The sequence below is a fragment of the Rhizophagus irregularis genome, chromosome 12 (assembly GCF_026210795.1).
Source record: "Rhizophagus irregularis chromosome 12, complete sequence".
In the NCBI taxonomy this organism is placed as follows: Eukaryota; Fungi; Glomeromycota; class Glomeromycetes; order Glomerales; family Glomeraceae; genus Rhizophagus; species Rhizophagus irregularis.
In genome coordinates this window covers 4,866,997-4,889,025 of record NC_089440.1, presented here as the reverse complement: position 1 = coordinate 4,889,025, position 22,029 = coordinate 4,866,997, and the positions used below count along the sequence as shown (strand labels likewise).

At 26.3% G+C, this 22,029-nt stretch overlaps 4 protein-coding genes across 4 annotated transcripts; 2 read left to right on the top strand and 2 right to left on the bottom strand.

The window, feature by feature from the left end:
- Nucleotides 1-3,664: 3,664 nt before the first annotated feature.
- Nucleotides 3,665-5,306, top strand: OCT59_004584 (uncharacterized protein; the record flags this gene model as incomplete). Its single annotated transcript, XM_066148382.1, has 6 exons — nt 3,665-3,803; nt 3,972-4,177; nt 4,248-4,305; nt 4,837-5,103; nt 5,177-5,221; nt 5,293-5,306. The coding sequence occupies 6 exons, from the start codon at nt 3,665-3,667 to the stop codon at nt 5,304-5,306; spliced, it is 729 nt and encodes a 242-aa protein (XP_065996986.1).
- A 3,482-nt stretch (nt 5,307-8,788) lies between these two features.
- OCT59_004583 (uncharacterized protein) lies at nt 8,789-10,490 on the top strand (the record flags this gene model as incomplete). Its single annotated transcript, XM_066148381.1, has 4 exons — nt 8,789-9,358; nt 9,428-10,292; nt 10,365-10,409; nt 10,477-10,490. 4 exons carry the CDS (start codon nt 8,789-8,791, stop codon nt 10,488-10,490), a joined length of 1,494 nt encoding a protein of 497 aa, XP_065996985.1.
- A 2,310-nt stretch (nt 10,491-12,800) lies between these two features.
- Nucleotides 12,801-14,730, bottom strand: OCT59_004582 (uncharacterized protein). The gene is made up of 2 exons (XM_025310157.2): nt 13,553-14,730; nt 12,801-13,464 (listed from the first exon to the last, which is right to left on the bottom strand). The coding sequence occupies exons 1-2, from the start codon at nt 14,530-14,532 to the stop codon at nt 13,056-13,058; spliced, it is 1,389 nt and encodes a 462-aa protein (XP_025185508.2). The 5' UTR covers nt 14,533-14,730; the 3' UTR covers nt 12,801-13,055.
- Nucleotides 14,731-18,906: 4,176 nt separating this feature from the next.
- On the bottom strand, nt 18,907-20,537 carry OCT59_004581 (uncharacterized protein; the record flags this gene model as incomplete). Its single annotated transcript, XM_066148380.1, has 5 exons — nt 18,907-18,920; nt 18,993-19,037; nt 19,105-19,428; nt 19,869-19,977; nt 20,052-20,537. The coding sequence occupies 5 exons, from the start codon at nt 20,535-20,537 to the stop codon at nt 18,907-18,909; spliced, it is 978 nt and encodes a 325-aa protein (XP_065996984.1).
- Between the last annotated feature and the right edge of the window lie 1,492 nt (nt 20,538-22,029).

Sequence of the window (22,029 nt, the reverse complement as noted above, 5' to 3'; positions counted from 1 at the left end):
TTGGTCTTGAAGGAATTCATGTTGCTAGGATTAGTCCATCACGATTTTCATTATGGAAATTTATTAAGTGATTTTAATGAAGTTAATTTTGCTTATATTACTGATTTGGGATTATGTCAACCAGCAAATGTTGAGAGTGATAATAAAAAAATATATGGAGTATTACCTTATGTAGCTCCGGAGGTTTTAAGAGGAGGAAAGTATACTCAAGCAAGTGATATTTATGCATTTGGAATTGTTGCATATGAAATTTGCACAGGTTTTCCCCCTTATCATGATATGGCACATGATGAATTATTGGCAATGAAAATTTGTCAGGGGTTAAGGCCAAAATCTAATTATAAAATTCCTCAACTAATTATCGATAAAATTAATCAATGTTGGGATGCAGACCCCTCAATACGACCTAAAACATACGTATTATTTAAGTTACTTGATGGTTTATATTTTGATATTAGCGAAAATAAAGTGGATTCTGTAATTTATGGGCAAGTTAAAGAAGCAGATGAAATTAATAAAAAGTCATCATCTTCTTCAACAGTTCAATTACAATTATCATTTACTAGTACACTCTCATATATTACACATCCTCAAGCAATTTATACAAGTAGACTTTTAGATTTTAAAAATCTTCCGGAACTAAATAATGCAGATAATAATGATGATTTACTCGGAGTAAAATATTCAGGTAAACATATGTATTTTATATTATAATTTAAATTAAATTTGTAATGCTAACAACTAATATTTATATATTCTTTAAAGATAGATTTCACTAAACTTGATATTAATTCTAAAGGTAATTACTTTATCATGTGGTAAATATTTTAGATTTATTAAATTTTAATCTAATTAATTTATTATCTTGTTATAGATGAAAGTGTTTAAACATAGTTTACTTGAAATGAAAATATTAATATAAAAAAACATATGATTTTATTCGTTTTTAATATTTTTTATTTTATTTTGAACTTGGAGGATAATGTTATAATTTTATTCTTGGACGTTTAATGGAATTATAATAAGGTCCATATTAGTAATTGTTCGTATCTGAACAAATTTATATATATGTCTGCTAGTAGTAAAAAATTTTATTTTTATTAATAAATTTTGATTATAATAAGTAATAATAAATAAATCGCTTATATTTCATTTGTGTAAATAAGTATTGAGACTGATAAACAAGAGATGTTCGGTGATACTTTTATTATTACAGTATAACAACTATTACTGGAAGTTTATATATTTAATACAACTTTGAAATACATTTTCCGAGACATTTGTACGTTGTATTACTTCTTTACATTATATAAATTATGGATTAATGTAAAAAAAAAATTATTCTTTTTAAATATTCTTTACATGATGATAGAGAGTATAGAAAGAGGATAAAATATTTTGAAGTCGATAATCACTCAAAAATTTGGCCTTTTTATTTTGGGTCTTAAACTTGCATTTGTACAACTTAATTCATTAAGTCAAACTTTCACACCAAATCGGAGATTCTCTGCAGTAGTTAATTTTAGGATTAATATGATGTCTTTGGTCGCATTTTACAAGTTTATAAGTTTACGAAATGATAAGACGTATAATTATATTTATAATATCCTAACAGCTTAAACCTTTATTAAACTTTGCAAAATATTTGTAACTTTTGTTATTAATTTATTTTGGTTGAACATACAATAAGATGTCTTCTATCAAAATTCTTTAAACTTTGGTATATATGATATAATTAATAATTTTTTGCATAATTTATTAAGTACTATTCTTTAATATTAAAAAATGAAGTACTTTTAATGTTACTTGTGTGCAAAGAAATTATTTATAATCAAAATAGAATAAAACATTATTGACTTATGGTTGTTCTTGCGTATTTTAACTAATATTCAAATTTTATAGATTTATATTCATACTTAATTTTTCATTTAATATTAGTTTATCAATTAATAAATTTTATTCTTCAGGTTAATGGCAAACTGAATAATATCTAAAATATTTTATTTCCCCAAAATTAATACGTTGTCACTGATCTTAATAATTTCTTCCATAATAAATATAAATATGTAATACATCAATATGGATAAAGAATTAAATGAGTATGAAGTTATTTGATAGAAATAAAATTTGGTTTTTCTCTGTTTATTCAAATAGAAAAATTAAGAGAAATTATCAGCGATATTAGGGTTATGTAGATTTATAATATTTATATAAAATTCTAATTAATAAAATCATTAACTGAACGTTCATACTTTATTGTCATATTTACAAAATAAAAAAAATAAGTCAGATGATAATATTTATGAACTCGGTGAAATTTTTTTTTTTTTTAAAAAAATGATTATTAAAATATGCATATGACGACACATTGTCAATGAGATCAATCAGGAAGATTTTAAAACAATTCCAAATTTCCAAATTCTCTCTTGGCTAAATATAATTATGTATATCTTCTAGAGTGGATTAACTTTCTTCATATAAATATGGTGATTATAACCAGTGATGCTAACGGTCCGGTTTGGTCCGACTTGAAGCCAAAGTCAAGCCGGACCGATAAAAAAAGTCAACTGAACCGAGCCGGCTTAAAAGCTCAAATCGAACCAAGCCAAGCTGAACCGGCGGCTGATGGAGTTGATGGCAATTTATTATTAAGAAGAATTCTTTTTGTGTACTTAGATTAAATAAATAATTTATCATTCCCTTTTTATTATCGATATTTTTTTTTTAAAAAAAAAAGACATCAAAAAAAAATTGATTAAACCAAGTTTTTTACATTCTCTATACATTCTATACACTCGGTTTCGTTTTTATAAACATTCCGTATAAATTGCTTTTTTATTCAGTAAGTAGTTTAGAAATTGTAAAAGTGGAGCAATAATTATTGGGACTATGCTCTCTGAAACGATTTATATATAAATAATTATTATACTAGATTACTAACTACTTTTTCTTTTAATTTGTAGGAGCAGAACACCAGCTTTTGGGTACTTGAATTTTCGGCTTTCGACTCCATCGACCCATTGACCCCATCGGCTTGTCACTTTCAAGTCAGACCGAACCGCAACTTGTATTCCCTCAAGCCGAACTGAACCGGACGACTTCGGAGCATCAAGTCAAGCCAAATTGACCCCCATCGGCGTGGCTTGGACTTAACAACACTAATTATAATTTATAATGATATTCAAATTCTTCATTTATTATTATTTAATAATTTTTATTTGTTAAATTTGATGACCAAAATTTCTTATATAAATACATCATCATTACCGATGTTATACCAAAGTAGTAATCAATAGTTGTAAAAAGTTTAGCCTAAATTAAATGTTTATTAAAACTTAAAACTTAATTTTCCCTATTAGGGAATTTAAATAAAAATTTGGATAATACTTTTCCTTGAACGCTATAATGTTCTTAGTAAGAGCCTATACACATATAAACATATTACGTAAATATTACATATATATTTAAATTTAATTGCCGATCAGGATAATTGTGTTTCCTTTATGTATTTAACTAGTCTTTTTTTAATAATTTTGTTGCCGATCTTAAAATCATTGCAACATATTTAACCACTTTTTTTTCATTTTTTTTTCCTTTATTATTTTTTAATAATTTTTACATACGAATTAATAACATATTTCTTGTTTAAAAATTATTTATTAAAATGGATGAAATTAAATTAAGTGATGATGTATTTGAACAAATAAAAGATTTTAATCATTTTATACTGACTGAAGAACAAAAATCGTTAATTGATAAACTAATAACAGACGAAGAATTAAAAGAACGTTATAAAGAAAAAGGTTTATGTAAAGAATGTAAGCGGCTTAATACTGACCTTTATTATTGTTGGTCATGCAAATCACAAGATTTTAAACAAAATTTCAAAAATTGGACAAGTGGAAATCATGACGTTGATGAATTTATTCAAAAAGCACAATTAAAAGCTAAAAGTTTTGGTCAAATAATAGAGTGGATTGAATATGATGAATTTGAAGATGTTGAATATTTAGCAAAGGGGGGTTTTGGAACTACTTTTAAAGCAATTTGGAAAGATGGTCATATTATTAGTGGTTGGGATTTTAATATTAATAAATTGAGAAGAGAAAGTAAAACAAAAGTTGCTTTAAAATGCTTACATAACTCACAAGATATTACAGCAGATTTTTTAAAAGAAGTAAGATATTTTTCTTATAAATCTTCATTAGCCTTTATAAATGTTAAACTAACAATAATTTTCTTTTAAGATTGAATCAAATATTTTAGTATGTGGATCTGCACATAGCTGGGTAGTTCGTTGTTTTGGTATTACCAAAGATCCAAAAACAAATAATTTTATGATGGTGATGAAATTAATAAAAGGTAGTTTAAGACAACATTTAAATAACAACTTCATTTCACTTGATTGGAGTCAAAAGTTGAGAATTTTATGTTTTATTGCAATTGGTCTTATAGATATTCATAATAAAGGATTAATTCATCATGATTTTCATTGTGGGAATATATTAAGTGATTTTGATAATCATGCTTATATTACTGATTTGGGATTATGTCAACCAGCTAATATAGAACATTCTCAGAGTAATAATAAGAAAATATATGGAGTACTACCTTATATGGCTCCAGAAGTTTTAAGAGGAAAAGAATATACCCAAAAAAGTGATATTTATGGATTTGGAATAATTGCATATGAAATTTGTACAGGTTTCCCTCCTTATCATGATATAGCTCATGATGAATTCTTAGCATTGAAAATTTGTCAGGGGTTGAGGCCAAAATCTAATTATAAAGTTCCTCAATTAATTGTTGATATTATTAATCAATGTTGGGATGCAGACCCTTTAAAACGACCTAATGCAGAAGAATTACATAAGTTAATTTTTGGCTTAGAACGTAATCTCAATCCAATGGTTTTTTATAGGCAAATCAAAGAAGCAGATGAAATTAATAAAAAGTCATTTTCAACAGTTCAATCACCATTATCATTTACTAGTACACTCTCATATACAACGCATTCTCAGGCAGTTTACACAAGTAGACTTTTAGATTTTAAAAACCTTCCAGAACCAAAAAATGCAGACAACAATGATTTAGAATATTCAGGTAATTTTATTTATTTTATTTGAAATAATTATTTAAATCCATTCAAAATAATAATTATTCTTTTATTTTACAGATTCTCTAAAAATGGATTTTACTAAAATTGATATTAATTCTAAAGGTAATTAATTACTTTTGCATGTGATTTTTTTGATCTATTAAATTTTAATTAAACTTTTTTTTTTATTATAGATGAAAGAAATTAAACTTATTTTACTTTAAATGAACGATAATATTTAAAAGTAAAATACTTATAAATTATCCATTTTTTATTATTTTTTTTATTTTTATTGTAAACTTGGTGAGAGATCAAGGATAATGTTATAATATTAAATAAACAAAATTTAGGTAATATTTTTCTTCATAATGTTCTATATCTAACCATCTAATCGTAAAATTAGTGTACTTTGTGTATAATAAGTGGAGCCTTACTATTTAACAATTTTTGTTTGAGTTAAATTTTGATGACCAAAATTTTTCATATGAACACATCATTACCGATATTATATCAAAGTAGTAATCAACATTTGTAAAAAGTTTAGCCTAAGTATTTATTAAAATTTAATCTTCCCTATTAGTGAATTTAAATAAAAATTTTGAGGAATTGTTGTAATACCTTTCCATTCTTATCATTTTTCGATGAGGCCTCTAGTTGTTGTTTAGTTGCATCTAGTTGTTTTTGAGCCAGCATAGCAGGCTTTCTATATTATCACATGAATTTTGCCGATCATTTTCTATTCTATAAGGTATCGTTAAGAGACAAAATATTGAAAATTCTACATACTAATATATCCTAAATTTCGCAAACATATTAATTTATTTTAAACTTTATTCATACTTATTTTTATAAAATCTATCTATTATTGATTAACTTTCATATGTAGTAACCTTTTAAATTAACATTACCTACATAATTTTTTTAATATAAATGTCTTGGTAAACTAAAATCGTACATAGCAAATATGTCTCAAACTTTACTTTATAATTAATATTAAGTTGTTATATTTATTTCTAAAATTTATTTCTAAAATTTATTAAATCCAGAATAAAACCGAAAGACTTTAATATGTACCATTCATTTAAATTTAGGAATCAAATATAATTCTTTTAGTGAAATTGTAAATAATTTGACATACATGTATGATAGAGACATGATTCCACATTCATCTGAAAGGAAAAAATGTGACCTATTTAATGATTAAAAAGTACATGAATTCAATCACTAGTTGATGAATAATTCCGTCCAACTTATTAATCTCCAATTTTTGAGTTTAATCATTAATATCTCCACATGTAGTGATTCAATATGAATAGTCTTTGATTCTAAATTAGGGTAGATTTTCTTCTTTCAAATGAATGTAAAATAATTTGTTTAGTATATGTGTGTAGAGCGATAAAAAATTAATGAATACAGTATATTACTTCAATCAGCAAATTTAAATTATATTTCTTACCATAATAAAAAATTATAGAATTCTTTTCTTTAAGCTTTTAATAGAATGACTCTTACGAAATAACTTTTAAAGAAATAGGAAAAATATATATAATTAGTTTATTATAAAAAAAACTCCAAAATGTTTATTATAAAAAGAAGAAACCCCCAAAAATCCTGTACTGAAAAACTTATCTTTTTATTCTGTAAAATATAAAAATATTTGGTCAAAACATTACCTTGTTACTTTATTTATTTCAATAGGCTGTTACGAAAGTAAACTTCTAAAAAATAAGAAAAAGTAGTTGTATTAAATAAGAATAAATACAGAGTGAATAAAAATAATCATAAAATATAATTTTACTATTTTATGAGAAACCTTAACATACATGTAACTTCTGAATTACCTCTTCAATATTCAAATTATTTTGTAAAGCGTCTAAAAAGAGTTAAATATGCATTTGATTTTTGCTATTAAATTTTTGTAACGCTATTAAATTAAAATAGTAAAGATATCACGAATTTAAGTTTTGGGTAAAATCATGAAATCTAGCTAATAAAGTTGCGCACACTTTGAGTTAGATAAATACATACCGTAATACAAAATTACACGCCTAATTTAGATTTTGCAATTTATTATTTTACATATCACTTCGTTAAATTATTTTTTTAATGGAAAATAAGTGATCGGCAAAGTGATCTACACTGTGATAATACGAAAGCCTGCTATATTGTAAGAGCGAGTATATAGATAACATGTAGTGTATGGATGACGAAATATGTAATGTATGGTTGATTTTAAACCATACATATATGTAAGCATTAAAATCATACAACTATTCTTCGATCACGTGAAATTTTTGCTGATCATTTCCTAAATAAAACTTGAAGATATAAATTTATACATATTTATCTGTAATTTTACATGCTCTACATAATCTTTGACTTCTTACATATATTTTTTCAAAATGATGAATTTTGCAAAAATGGCATTTAAAACCCTCTTTTGTATTCTAAGTAAACTTGCTTAGAAGGTAAAAATACATATATTTTACAAATTTTATGGCCGTATAATATATGGGTTAAGTTTTATTTGAAATATAAAAAAATATATTTTTATCGCCAAAATTAATCAGCTTTTTAGGAAATGATCGGCAAATCGTCACGTGATCGAAGAAATTTTCTGGGTGCTGTTGGGGTAGTTAAATCATACATAACGTATGATGATTAGTATTGTAAGTGTAATATTCATACATATGTAATATTTATATGTTGATTATCATATGAATATAATCAGTTTTGTGTCTAACTCTCAGTTCATACGTTACACGCGTTCTGTCAATTTTGAAACTTTTAACTTTCACTCAACAAGAAATGATCCCCAGTTGATGATGAAAGGGCAGAAAGACACCAATTAATGTAAATTGAAATTGAGAAATGAAAAATGGGTTTACAAAAGCGTACTACTGCTAATAGAAAGGCTCAAGCAGAAATTGAGAAACTTGAGCTTAACCAAGATATTGAAGAAAAAACTAGAGTTTGAAAATTAGAAGCTTTTATTTTGTTTTCAGTTATTTCATTTTATTTTTATTTATTTTTTTTGTTTACATAATAAAGTTCTAAATAAAAAAAATAAAAATACTTTGCACACCTGATGATCCAAGATTTTTCACCCCACGTGACCTGCATAAAATGGCACTCCCCACCGTTTTCATTTTTTCATAAGTATTCTGGGGACAGAAAATTTTAGTGGTGAAAAAAATTGTTTTCATGCCCCCTTAAACATCACTGGTCACGTGTGGGTAGAATTTTACTTAGACGATACTGGGGTACTAAATATGATCGTGATGAAAGGTCACGTGATTTGATTTCTATGCAATAACATACGAATTTATTTAATAAAGTGTACGTGTATGTAATCATTGTAATGTATGTATTTTGAGCAAAATTAAGTATTGTTATTGCATTAATTGTACGTATAGACTACATAATTGTGCATACCTTACATACATAGGTATCGGTATCCAATAATACACTACATGTTATCGTAACACCCGGATAATTGTGTTTCCTTTGTGTGTTTAACTAGTCTTTTTTTAATGATTTTGTTGCTGATCTTAAAATCATTGCAACATAAAATAACGTTTCAGTCGGTTCACCACTTTTTTTCATTTTTATTTCTTTTCCTTTATTATTTTTTAATAATTTTACATACGAATTAATAACATATTTCTTGTTTAAAAATTATTTATTAAAATGGATGAAATTAAATTAAGTGATGATGTATTTGAACAAATAGAAGAGTTTGATCATGATGATTTGACTGAAGAACAAGAATCGTTAATTGATAAACTAATAATAGACGAAGAATTAAAAGAACGTTATAAAGAAAATGGTTTATGTGAAAATTGTAAGCAGCCTAATACTGAATATAATTGGTGCCAGGAATGTAGTTGGTTATGTGAAAATTGTAATCGGCGTAATACTGAATATGATTGGTGCCAACCGTGTATTATTAATAATCTTCAATCAAATTTCAAACATTGGACAAGTAGAAATCATGAAGTTGATGAATTTATTCAAAAAGCACAATTAAATGCTATAAATAGTGACCAAATCATAGAGTGGATTGAATATGATAATTTTGAAGATGTTGAATATTTAGCAAAAGGGGGATTTGGAACTACTTTTAAAGCAGTTTGGAAAGATGGTCCTATTTCGAATTGGGATTATGACAATAATCGATGGGAAAGAAATGGTGAAGCAAAAGTTGCTTTAAAGTGCTTACATAACTCACAAGATATTACAGCAGATTTTTTAAAAGAAGTAAGATGTTTTCTTATAAATCTTCATTAGCCTTTATAAATGTTAAACTAACTATAATTTTCTTTTAAGATTGAATCAAATATTTTAGTATGTGAATCTACACGTGGCTGGGTAGTTCGTTGTTTTGGTATTACCAAAGATCCAAAAACAAATAATTTTATAATGGTGATGAAATTAATAAGAGGTAGTATGAGACAACATTTAAATAACAACTTCATTTCACATAAATGGTGGGAAAAGTTGAATAATTTATGTCTTATTGCAATTGGTCTTATAGATATTCATGATAAAGGATTAATTCATCATGATTTTCATTGTGGGAATATATTAAGTGATTTTCATAATAATGCTTATATTACTGATTTAGGATTATGTCAACCAGCTAATATAGAACATTCTCAGAGTAATAATAAGAAAATATATGGAGTACTACCTTATATGGCTCCAGAAGTTTTAAGAGGAAAAGAATATACTCAAAAAAGTGATATTTATGGATTTGGAATAATTGCATATGAAATTTGTACGGGATTGCCTCCTTATCATGATATAGCTCATGAGGAATTCTTAGCAATGAAAATTTGTCAGGGGTTGAGGCCAAAGTCTAATTATAAAGTTCCTCAATTAATTCTTGACGTTATTAATCAATGTTGGGATGCAGACCCTTTAAAACGACCTAATGCATATGAATTACATCATTTGCTTTATGATTTATATTTTGATATCAATAATAGAGTGGATTCTATAATTTATGGGCAAGCTAAAGAAGCAGATGAAATTAATAAAAAGTCATTTTCAACAGTTCAATCATCATTATCATTTACTAGTACACTCTCATATACAACACATCCTCAAGCTGTTTACACAAGTAGACTTTTAGATTTTAAAAACCTTCCAGAACCAAAAAATGCAGACAACAATGATTTAGAATATTCAGGTAATTTTATTTATTTTATTTCAAATAATTATTTAATCCATTCAGAATAATAATTATTCTTTTATTTTACAGATTCTCTAAAAATGGATTTTACTAAAATTGATATTAATTCTAAAGGTAATTACTTTTGCATGTGATTTTTTTGATCTATTAAATTTTAATTAAACTATTTTTTTTATTATAGATGAAAGAAATTAAACTTATTTTACTTTAAATGAACGATAATATTTAAAAGTAAAATACTCATAATTTATCCATTTTTTTTTATTTTTTTTTATTTTTATTGTAAACTTGGTGAGAGATCAAGGTTAATGTTATAATGTTACAATGTTACTCTAGGACATTTGATGAAAATGTAGTAAGGGTAATATTTGTCAATTATTCATATCTGAAAAAATTAAACGTTAATATTGTAGCAAAATTTAAAATTTTTTTTTTTTATTTATAAATAAATTAATAAATAAATAAATATTGTAGCTAATAAATACGGAACTAGGTTTACTGCAAAAAATTACTTTTCAGTGATACCTTATTACAAATAAATAATAAGTAAAATACACCCACTAGAAGTTTATATATTGAATATGACTTGATAAATTATTTTGAGATGTACCGATACTAAATTAGATATGATACTTTTGCGTTAGGTAAATTATGAATTAATGTTAAAAATAGTGCAGTAAACAAAAATGTGGAATAAAAAATTATTCTTTATAAATATTCTTTGTAAAGACGAAAAGTGGTTAAAACATTTTGAGGGTAATAATCATTCTCAAAAATTTAGCATTTTTATTTTTAGCTTGTTCTTTCACCTGCTGGTGCTATAAAAAGTCAAAGAAAGGATGATGAATGTGAAATATGTGAAATACAAGAATAGTTACAAAATGAATATAATAAATATGTTAACCGCATATTATTAAATTAAAGTAATTATTATTCTTTTTTAAAAATATTTCAACCGTTAGAAATATAAATATACATCGAACATAAATTATAAAACAGTTATTACATATATTTTAAATGTAATATTGTTAATTCAAGATAATAAATTAATATAGAATTTCTATTATAGATAAAATTTAAAACTGATAAAAAATGAATATTGCAATCAAGATATTCAAATTTTCAAGTCAAATTCGAAAAAATTGCATTTTATTTCATAAAAAAAAAAAAAAAATGTTTTTTATAAAAGTATATATTTAAATATATCATGTTACATTCATTTAGTTGTATCTTATAATAAATTTACCTGCACTTTATGCAATTTAACAAAAAGTCTAGAGATTTAACTGATTTTATGAATTAATATAATGACTTTAGTCGCATTTTACAACTTTTAATTTTTTATAATTTTTATAAATTGTTTGTGTTCTTTATTATTTTGACGATTAAAATAGCATAAGATATTGTGGCTTTTCCGTGTATTTTAACTAATCTTCAATAACGTTTATACGTATTTTTTTGAAATTTCACTTAATATTAGTGACTGACTGATAATATCCAAAACCTTTTACACGTCATCACCGAGTTTAATTTCTTTCATAATAAATAATAAATAATAAATACTATATTATTCTGAAATTATGGATGAAAAATAATAGCAGAAATAAAAAAAGTAGTGAAGCAAGACGAGAAAGGCACGACTTAATGTTATAAATGAATTTAACGTGAATCTGTCATGTGACTATAAATATTAGTAACTTTTTTAACCGATTGTTCATAGTGTTATTACATTATATTTTATATTTTTTGACCCTTTTTACTTTACAATTATCATACTTTATTGTCATCTTGCTTAAAATAAACGATGATTTCAAATCAGTTCCAACTCTCAAATCAATGTATTTCGTTTGAAGAACCCAGTATAAAGATGATCAATGATCAACGACGTTCAAGAGACTAAAATCAGCAAACTTAATTAAAGATATTCTAAATAGAACCTCTTCTAATTTTTTAATCTCTCAATATTTTGTAATCAAATTTACATGCAACATTAATGAAACTCAATGTCCATATCATGAATAATAATTTATCATAATATACAAACTATTCCTTATATAATGAAAATTCAGAACGAGTCAAAACATTTTATTACTATCTTTTAAAACATTAAATTGGATATTTGTTAATCAAAAATCACCATTACTATTCACATAAATCAAGCATATATATAAAAGGGGGTTTGAGTTTGCGTATTTTGGACTAAAAAAAATCATGAAAATCTTTCCTTTTTTAGATAATTTCTGATAATGCCAGTCAGAATTTTATTTCCTATTATAGTAACTGACTGATATTATCATAATTCCGGCCCTGAAAAAATGCGTACAGCTCATAGTAAAAAAATTTTTTCATCACCTGACCCCTATATATATCAAACAAATTACCTACTGCGGACTGCGGTCCTGATGATTTAATTCGGCCCGTGCTATCAATTTGACAAGCAGAGTTTTGCCGTAATGATAAATGAAATCTTTTACATTTTAAAGAACTAAAAACTCATTATATATTTAACGCCTGCAAATATTGAAAATATATTATTTATTTTAATAATAAATAAATAAATAAATAATCTCATATCTTATTAAATTATTACGAATTATTGATATAAACCTATTGTCTATAACATATAAATTATCCCTTATATTATAACTTAGATGTAATTCAACATCAACTAAGCTGAAATTATTGAACGTCAATTATTATTACATTTTCTGTTAAATAATTATTAATGCAGATTCTATATTAACATTCTTTTAAATTAAATTACGCAAAAATCATAAAAACTAAAGTTGCAGTAACCACTGCTAAACTCATTGTAACACCCCATAAACTATTGTTATTAACCCCATGTAAAATTGTCATAGAATCTGATGTATCAGTTCCATCTTCAAGTGCGGGTGCAGTGACAGCAACCTTCTTTACCACAAGTACAGTGGACGGAGGAATGTATGTCGCGAAGGTTGTAACTTCTCCAAGAGAATTTGTTGTTGTAATAGTTGATGTATAACCAGCAAAATATAATGTTTGTGTTGTTGTGGTGGTTGTAAACTTAGTTATTTTATTTTTCCCATTATTATTATTATTATTATTATTATTATTATTAGCATTTGGGGTCGGAGCTGGTGTTACTGTTTCAACTTCATCTTGCGTAGACGTTTCAACTTTTGCAGTACTATGATTGTGTAAAGTAACATGATTAGCGTCTCAAAAGAAAAAAAAATAATAATAATACATTTATATACATGTTTATATATACTTACACTCCTGGTGGAGCTTGGCATCTAGGATCATTAGGAGAAGAACAAGTTGCAGTTGGATCAATGGTTTTTTTTGATGTTGTTGGTGGTCCTCCATTACCACCACCATCCGGTATTTTTCCTCCATCTCCACCTGGTGCTTTGCCATCTCCACCTGCTGGTGCTTTACCATCTCCACCTGCTGGTGTTTTTCCATCTCCAGCTGCTGGTGCACCTGCTGGTGCTTTGCCATCTCCACCTGCTGGTGCTCCTGCTGGTGCTTTACCATCTCCACCTGCTGGTGCACCTGCTGGTGCTTTACCATCTCCACCTGCTGGTGCTCCTGCTGGTGCTTTACCATCTCCACCTGCTGGTGCTCCTGCTGGTGCTTTGCCATCTCCACCTGCTGGTGCACCTACTGGTGCTTTACCATCTCCACCTGCTGGTGCTCCTGCTGGTGCTTTACCATCTCCACCATCTGGTGCTTTACCATCTCCACCTGCTGGTGCTTTACCATCTCCACCATCTGGTGCTTTACCATCTCCACCTGCTGGTGCTTTACCATCTCCACCTGCTGGCGCTTTACCATCTCCACCTGCTGGCGCTTTACCATCTCCACCTGCTGGTGCTTTACCATCTCCACCTGCTGGTGCTTTACCATCTCCACCATCTGGTGCTTTACCTCCATCTCCACCTGGTGCTTTACCTCCATCTCCACCTGGTGCTTTGCCTCCATCTCCACCTGGTGCCTTACCTCCATCTCCACCTGGTGCTTTACCTCCATCTCCACCCGGTGCTTTACCTCCATCTCCACCTGCTGGTGCTTTGCCGCCATCGCCACCACCGCCACCTGGTGCTTTGCCACCATCTGGACCTTGTCGTTTTTGAAGAGCACTACCAACTGGTTCATAAATTGGAGAAGCAATATTAACGGCAATAAATATTGCAATGAATATTATTATAAGTGCAAATGTGTGCTTAAATTTAAATTTAACGTGAGACATATTGAATCAATAAATATTTTTTTTGTATATTTTTTTGGTTGGTTTCATGAAATATATTTTCTTATAAAAGATTATTCTTCAGATATCAATAAATTCTAGAAATAGTTTTTTTTTTTTTTTTTTTTTGTTGAAAATCTCGGATTTTTTTTTTTAAAAAAAAAAATTTTTATTTTTTTAAGGGAAAAATTTTTTTTTTTGAAAGAATAATTAAAAAATGATCGGTTATATTTATATTTTTATTTTTATTATTTTATTCTTAACCAAAAATGGAATAAGCCGATCAATTATTTTTAAAACTGTTTGACTGTTTGGGTTTTGTTTGGTTGTTATGCAATGTAACAATTTTTTTTAGCCAAGCCATTATTTTAATGAATAATTAATCTTAAATTATTGGTGTATACATATACATTATGTAAATTACCTATATTTAGAATATCTTATTTATTTTACCGATTTTTTTTTTTTTTGAAAAAAATACAATAATAATAATTCTAGAAAAGGTATCATTATAATAATAATTAAATTTTTTTTGTGTATGAATTCATGAAACAAAATGATCTTCGACCAAAAAATTAAGGGTTTTATCTTTTTTTATATAAGTTTCAAAATAAAAAAATTAGAATTTTTTTTTTTATTATTTTTTTCTTCTCCTGACAAGCAAAAATTTTCTGGAAAAAATTATTTTATTTTTTTTTTATATTTTAAAATATAAAAAAAAATATATAATATAATATTAAAAACGTCAAAAAAAAAAAAAAAAAATTTAAGAATTTAGGAAAAAAAAATTTTTTTTTCCTCATCGGGAGATTTGAAATTATGTTTGTTAATATTTTGATTGACCGATTACAGCTGTACCATTTGTACAGCATATATATCCATATTTAATTAAACCATAATTGAATATACTGTATTTATTGTGTATATATATATGTTACAATTGTTACATACGTTCGTTATACGTTACTTTGTAATCTTTTGTTATTTGGTGATCCCGAAAAATAGAATATAAAGTTTGCCCACGCCCATATTCCGGAAATTCTTTTTTTTTATCAGGCAAGTGATTATATATTTTAGTATTTACATCATATTTGTAATACACCAAGGAAAGGTAGAAATTTAATCGCTTTGGCTGTAAAAAATAAAAAAAAAATCTGCGGATTCTCAACTTCTCTTGGGTTAAATTATCGGAAAAATTACTAAAAAAAAAATATGATTTTCATATTAATTAAATATAAATGTGAAGTTAAAAATAACAAAGAAAAGAAGAAATAATTGGTTCCCAATGATTCGCATTGCTGATCTTTGATTGACTTTCTTGATGAACAATTAAAATTAAAATGCAAATCTGATAGAATAATATTAGCATATTTCCAATAATGATATATTAAGTATTAACATATATGTATATATGTATATATATATATATAATAAGGGTATAATAAAAGAAATTTCTTTTGTAACCATGTGCCACGGATTAACTCCGATATAGAATCAATCCCATAATGAAATCTTGGAAAATGTTTTTTTTTTTAAAAAAAATATTTTTATATCAAAAATTATGCGCACAATTTATTAATTGAGAGTAAAAAAATATCGGTCGAAGAACGCTTAATAAGTGCGTTATCATTCGGTTATTGTGATGACCAATAGGGATTAATGCTAAGCAAAATTGTTACGCCTCATGCATAAAAATACCGTTATATTAAAAACCTGCATGTTCCTATGATATTGATCTTTGTATATTCTACCCTTAATAGGAAAGTGAAATTTTATCGTTAGATTGGATTTCTAATAATATACCAGCATATTCGAGTTTAGACTATACATGGTTAAAACTTTTTTATCGATCGTGTTGTTTTCCAAATTCGCGGTAATCATAAAAAAGTTCATAATTTTTCCAGAAATGAATCATTTTGGCTGTGAAAGGAAACAGCAACTTATGATTAGATTATAAGTTCATAGCCACATAATAATTTCCAACAATGTAAATATTATCATTCCACGCCCCCGCCAGGCGCTAGCCAAAAGTATTACATAATTAGTTTTTCAAAACTTTGGCTTCTCTATATATACTGTTTATACACTATTGTTATTTTATATTAATAATATAGTTTGATTAGAGTCAAATCGAGTCAGAATTTTTATTCCCCAAAATGCTTGGCAAAATGACTCGAAATGACGTATGATCCGGAAGTAACTTTTGTGTCAGTATGGTTAGTGTCGGCCGGCATTATTAATCATGTGACTCCGATAACCCAAATTAAACGGGCTAAACATACTATTTCATTTTTTATTTATTATTAATATTAATATTATTATTATTATTATCGCGCCTCATTTGTTAGTAACTACACAAGAACAAAAGTACAGTATAGATTACATTTAACAGAAAACACATAGAACTGCAAGTCAACTATATAAATAAAATAATCTTTTAACTAATCTAATATAAACTATACTATACTATCCTAAACTAACTCTAATAGAAAACAAGAACCTAAACTAATTTCTAAATCTATGTGACTTCTTCGTTCTACCTTCTTTTTCTGTACATTTATCGGTCTTCTATGGAAGTCTTCTACTACAAGATTCGTTCGTCCTGTTATATGGCGCCAGTTCTTCATTACTGACCATTTTATTTCCTTTCCTATTATTCTTTTTTATTTAACGTTACAAGCTATTTCTTTTTTATATTTTGGTACTCTTTCTCATTAATAAAATCGTCCGTTCGAAATATATCTGATATTATAAGATTTAGCTAATCAAATTAAAATATTCTTTGTAGCTTTTTTGTGAAAATGATCCATTTATTAAATAATCTGAGGAGACATCCGTGTAAAATATTGAGACACTATCTGTGAGAAGACAAGATAAGCGAAACTTTGAAAGAAATTTATCAATATTATCAATATTATCTAAACCATTCTCATGCTCTTTATACTTTTTATAATGCAAAAAAAAATAATTTAATAATTTCATTTTTTTTAACGGTAGGGTTCTTAATAATCAAATATGAAATATGATCAATTTATTAATCGAGCCAATCAATTAATTAATTCGAATTAATCGATCACGAATTATTAACTTCGATCAACATCTTTTGATCTTAGTCAATTTGATCATCAAAATTTAACACTGTTGATCGAACATGAAAATATGACACAAAAATAAAAAAAAATTTTCTTTTTTTATTGAAAACCGACAATTGATCGAATATATACTGTGTGTATATATATACTGCTTATTTAAGTTAATCGGTTTGTCGGTTTTTGATCGATCATGACAGCGTATAATCCATTACAGCTATTTGCAAAAATAACGAACCAGTCGGACCACCCAATTCAGAAGTTTCATGCGCAGTCATACGCACATGATCATAATCGGCAGTAATTCCGGCCAAGTTATAATTTGGCCAGAATTAACACACATGGGAATGTCGATCGATTTTTAAATTCTTAATCTAATGATCCTAATTTTCCTAAGTTTCCTAATCATATCCAAAACAGTGTACTGTATATCACAAATAATGTTATTTTATTAAAACTAGGGATGCCAAAAGTTCGGTTTAACCGATCATAACCGGATTTTACCGGTTCAGTTATCGGTGCCAAGACCGTCGGTTTTATATATAAAAAAACCGATCAAAAAACCAATCAAATTTTTTAATATATTCCAAAAAAAAAAAAAGATTTTGTTTATTGAGAATACCGTTAAAAATTATGATTTTAGTTTTTTAAGTATAGTATTCTCATTTTGAATTTACGCGTTGATCACATGATTTTCGTCTCTGAAAAATCACCACATCAACGTTATTGTTGTAAAACAATTGCGTAAATTTAAAGAATATAATTCAATAAAATTATACTTAATATTTTATGTCATTATTTTATTCGGTTTTGCAGTTTTGCAATTGGTTTTGCAGTTCAGTTTTATCGGTCAGTTTTGCGATCGGATCGGTTTTGTTAAAAACTGCAGTTTAAAACCGAAACCGAACCTAACCGACCGTTGGCATCCCTAATTAAAACACAATTAATGATTAAATTTCTGATAATTGCAATGAAAAATTTTCAAACTGTTTATCAGTTATGATACTTATTTGTATAAATGAAATATTGAGTATTACTTTTACTTTCATTTAGATAATTTAATATAATCAAGTTTATTAATAAAAAAAATAATAATTGTTTAATCTTTAAAATTTACTAAATAAATATTCATATAATGATTGATAATATGAGCTTACTATACTTCCAATAATAACACTATAATATTATTCTTATCTCCTACCAAGTTCAGAATAAAAATAAAATAAATGAACAAAAAAAAAACATAAATACAGTATACTCAAATATTTTCATTTCAAGTATTCTGAATTTAAATACTTTCTTCTAAAATAAAATAACAAATAAGTTTAATTAAAATTTAATGGATCAAAAAAAATCACACGCAAAAATAATTACCTTTAGAGTTAATATCAAGTTCAGTGAAATCCATTATTAAAGAATCTATTAATATTAGTTATTAGCATTATAAAATTTAAATTAAATGAAATTACATATCAGATATGTTTACCTGAATATAATACTCCAAGTAAATCATTATTTTTGTCTGCATTTTTAGGTTCTGGAAGATTTTTAAAATCTAAAAGTCTACTTGTGTAAACTGCCTGAGGATGTGTTGTATATGAAAGTGTACTAGTAAATGATAATGATGATTGAACTGTTGAAAATGACTTTTTATTAATTTCATCTGCTTCTTCAACTTGTTTATAAATTACAGAATCCACTCTATTGGAATAAATTTCATAAAATAAATTATAAAATAACTTAGGCAATTCATCAGCATTAGGTCGTTTTAAAGGGTTTGCATCCCAACATTGATTAATTACATCAACAACTAGTTGAGGGATTTTATAATCACATTTTGGTCTCAATCCATGACAAACTTTCATAGCTAAGAATTCATCATGAGCTATATCATGATAAGGAGGGAAACCTGTACAAAATTCATATGCAATTATTCCAAATCCATAAATATCACTTTTTTGAGTATATTCTTTTCCTCTTAAAACTTCTGGAGCTACATAAGGTAATACTCCATATATTTTTTTATTACTATTTTGAGAGGATTTGACATTTGCCGGTTGACATAATCCTAAATCAGTAACATAAGCAAATTCATCAAAATTGCTTAATATATTCCCACAATGAAAATCATGATGAATTAATCCTTTATTATGAATACATTCAAGGCCATATGCAATATGTTCTAAACTCCGCAACTTTTGTCCCAACTCAGCGAAATGAAGTTGTTATTTAAATGTTGTCTTAAACTACCGTTTTTTAATTCCATTACTATCATAAAATTATTTGTTTTTGGATCTTTAGTAATATCAAAACAATGAACTAAACCTTCATAATTATATGCTAAAACATTTGATTCAATCTTAAAAGAAAATTATAGTTAGCTTAAACATTTATAAAGGCTAATAATACTAAAATCAGTAAAAAATATCTTACTTCTTTTAAAAAATCTGCTGTAATATCTTGGGAATTGTGTAAGCACTTTAAAACAACTTTTGTTTCGCCTTCCCTTTGATTACAAAAAGTCGTTTCCCAAGGACCATCTTTCCAAACTGCTTTAAAAGTAGTTCCAAATCCCCCTTTTGCTAAATATTCAACATCTTCAAATTTATCATATTCTATCCACTCTATGATTTGGATTGCACTTTTAGCATTTAATTGTGCTTTTTGAATAAATTCATCAACGTTATGATTTCCACTTGTCCAATTTTTGAAATTTGGTTGAAATATACAATAATTGCAACAATAATCAATTTTAAGCTGTTTACATACATCACATAAACCATAGTTTTTATAATGTTCTTGTAATTCTTTGTCTGTTATTAGTTTATCAATTAACGATTCTTGTTCTTCAGTCAATTCCCAATATTTGAAGTCTTTTATTTGTTCAATTACATCATCACTTAATTTAATTTTATTCATTTTAATAAATAATTTTTAAACAAAAAATATGTATTAAATTAATTCGTATGTAAAAATTACTAAAAAATAATAAAGGAAAAGAAAAAAATGAAAAAAAAGTGGTGAAAACGTTTTTTATGTTGCAATGATTTTAAGATCGACAACAAAATTATCAAAAAAAGACTAAAGGTACACGAGAGAAAACAATAATCTTGATCGGCGGCAAAGATTGACATAAGTAATGGTAATACTATAGTTAAAATACATTGAGAGCAGCAGTAACTTACAGTATGTCATTGTACAGAAACGATTTAATAATCATTTATTATTTAAAAGAATTTGTAAAAAAATTTATTATATTTCGGACAATACCATATAAAGACCTTTTTATAAAAAGCTATGAATATCATATGATAATGCTACATGTACATGTTTGTGATCAATAATGATACGCTCCTAGTGTTTACATATGCGATACAGTATATAAGTAATATGTTACTGGACAGTTCTTTCATGATAAACTTAGCTCCTTATCTATCAGCCATGATACTTTTTAATTCAACAGTTGACAAAACTTTGCATGTGAATTATTATTGGTCGATTTATTATAATATATGATAAGAATATTTGAAAATATTAGCCTTACTATGTTTTATTCAAGAATATTATTATTCTCTGTCCTTTATCATGTTTAAAAATAAAAATAGAATAAATCAAAGAGAGACGATACATAGTAAATATATGATTTTTCACTTCATCCTAAGCAATAAATATTTTAAATATTTAATTACATTAGTCTATAATAAAAAATAATGGATTAGCTCGATTAAAATTAATAGATCAAAACTATTACATCTAAAAGTTAATACCTTTAGAATTAAAATCAAGTTTGGTAAAATCAATTATCGTAGATTCTATAAAATAAATATATTAATTGTTAATATTATAATTAAATTAAATTATTATATAAAATTAAATTTACCTGAATCTTCTATTCCAAGTAAATTATCATTATTATCTGCATTTTTGGGTTTTGGGAGATTTTTAAAATCTAAAAGTCTACTCGTATAAACTGCTTGAGGATGTGTCATATATGATAGATCACTAGTGGAAGATGATGGTGATTGAACTGTTGAGGATGACGACTTTTCATTAATTTCATTTGCTTCATCGATTTGTTTATCAATTACGGAATCTTCCTTCCAATTTGCAAAAATATCAGTAAATAACTTTTGTAATTCATCTGCTTTAGGTCGTTTTAAAAGGTCTGCATCCCAACATCGATTAATTGTGTCAAAAATTAATTGAGGAATTTTATAATTAGATTTTGGTCTCAATCCATGACAAATTTTTATAGCTAAGAATTCATCATGAGCTATATCATGATAAGGAGGCAATCCCGTACAAATTTCATATGCAATAATTCCAAAACCATAAATATCACTTTCTTTAGTATATTCTTTTCCTCTTAAAACTTCTGGATCTACATAAGGTAGTACTCCATATATTTTCT

What these genes read in the sequence shown, in the direction of transcription:
- OCT59_004582 (XM_025310157.2), bottom strand. Translation starts at nt 14,532, where the DNA reads ATGTCTCACGTTAAATTTAAATTTAAGCACACATTTGCACTTATAATA. An exon ending in TGCCAAGCTCCACCAGGAGT is followed by an intron (nt 13,465 to 13,552) that starts GTAAGTATATAT and finishes ACACAATCATAG; the next exon opens with TACTGCAAAAGTTGAAACGT.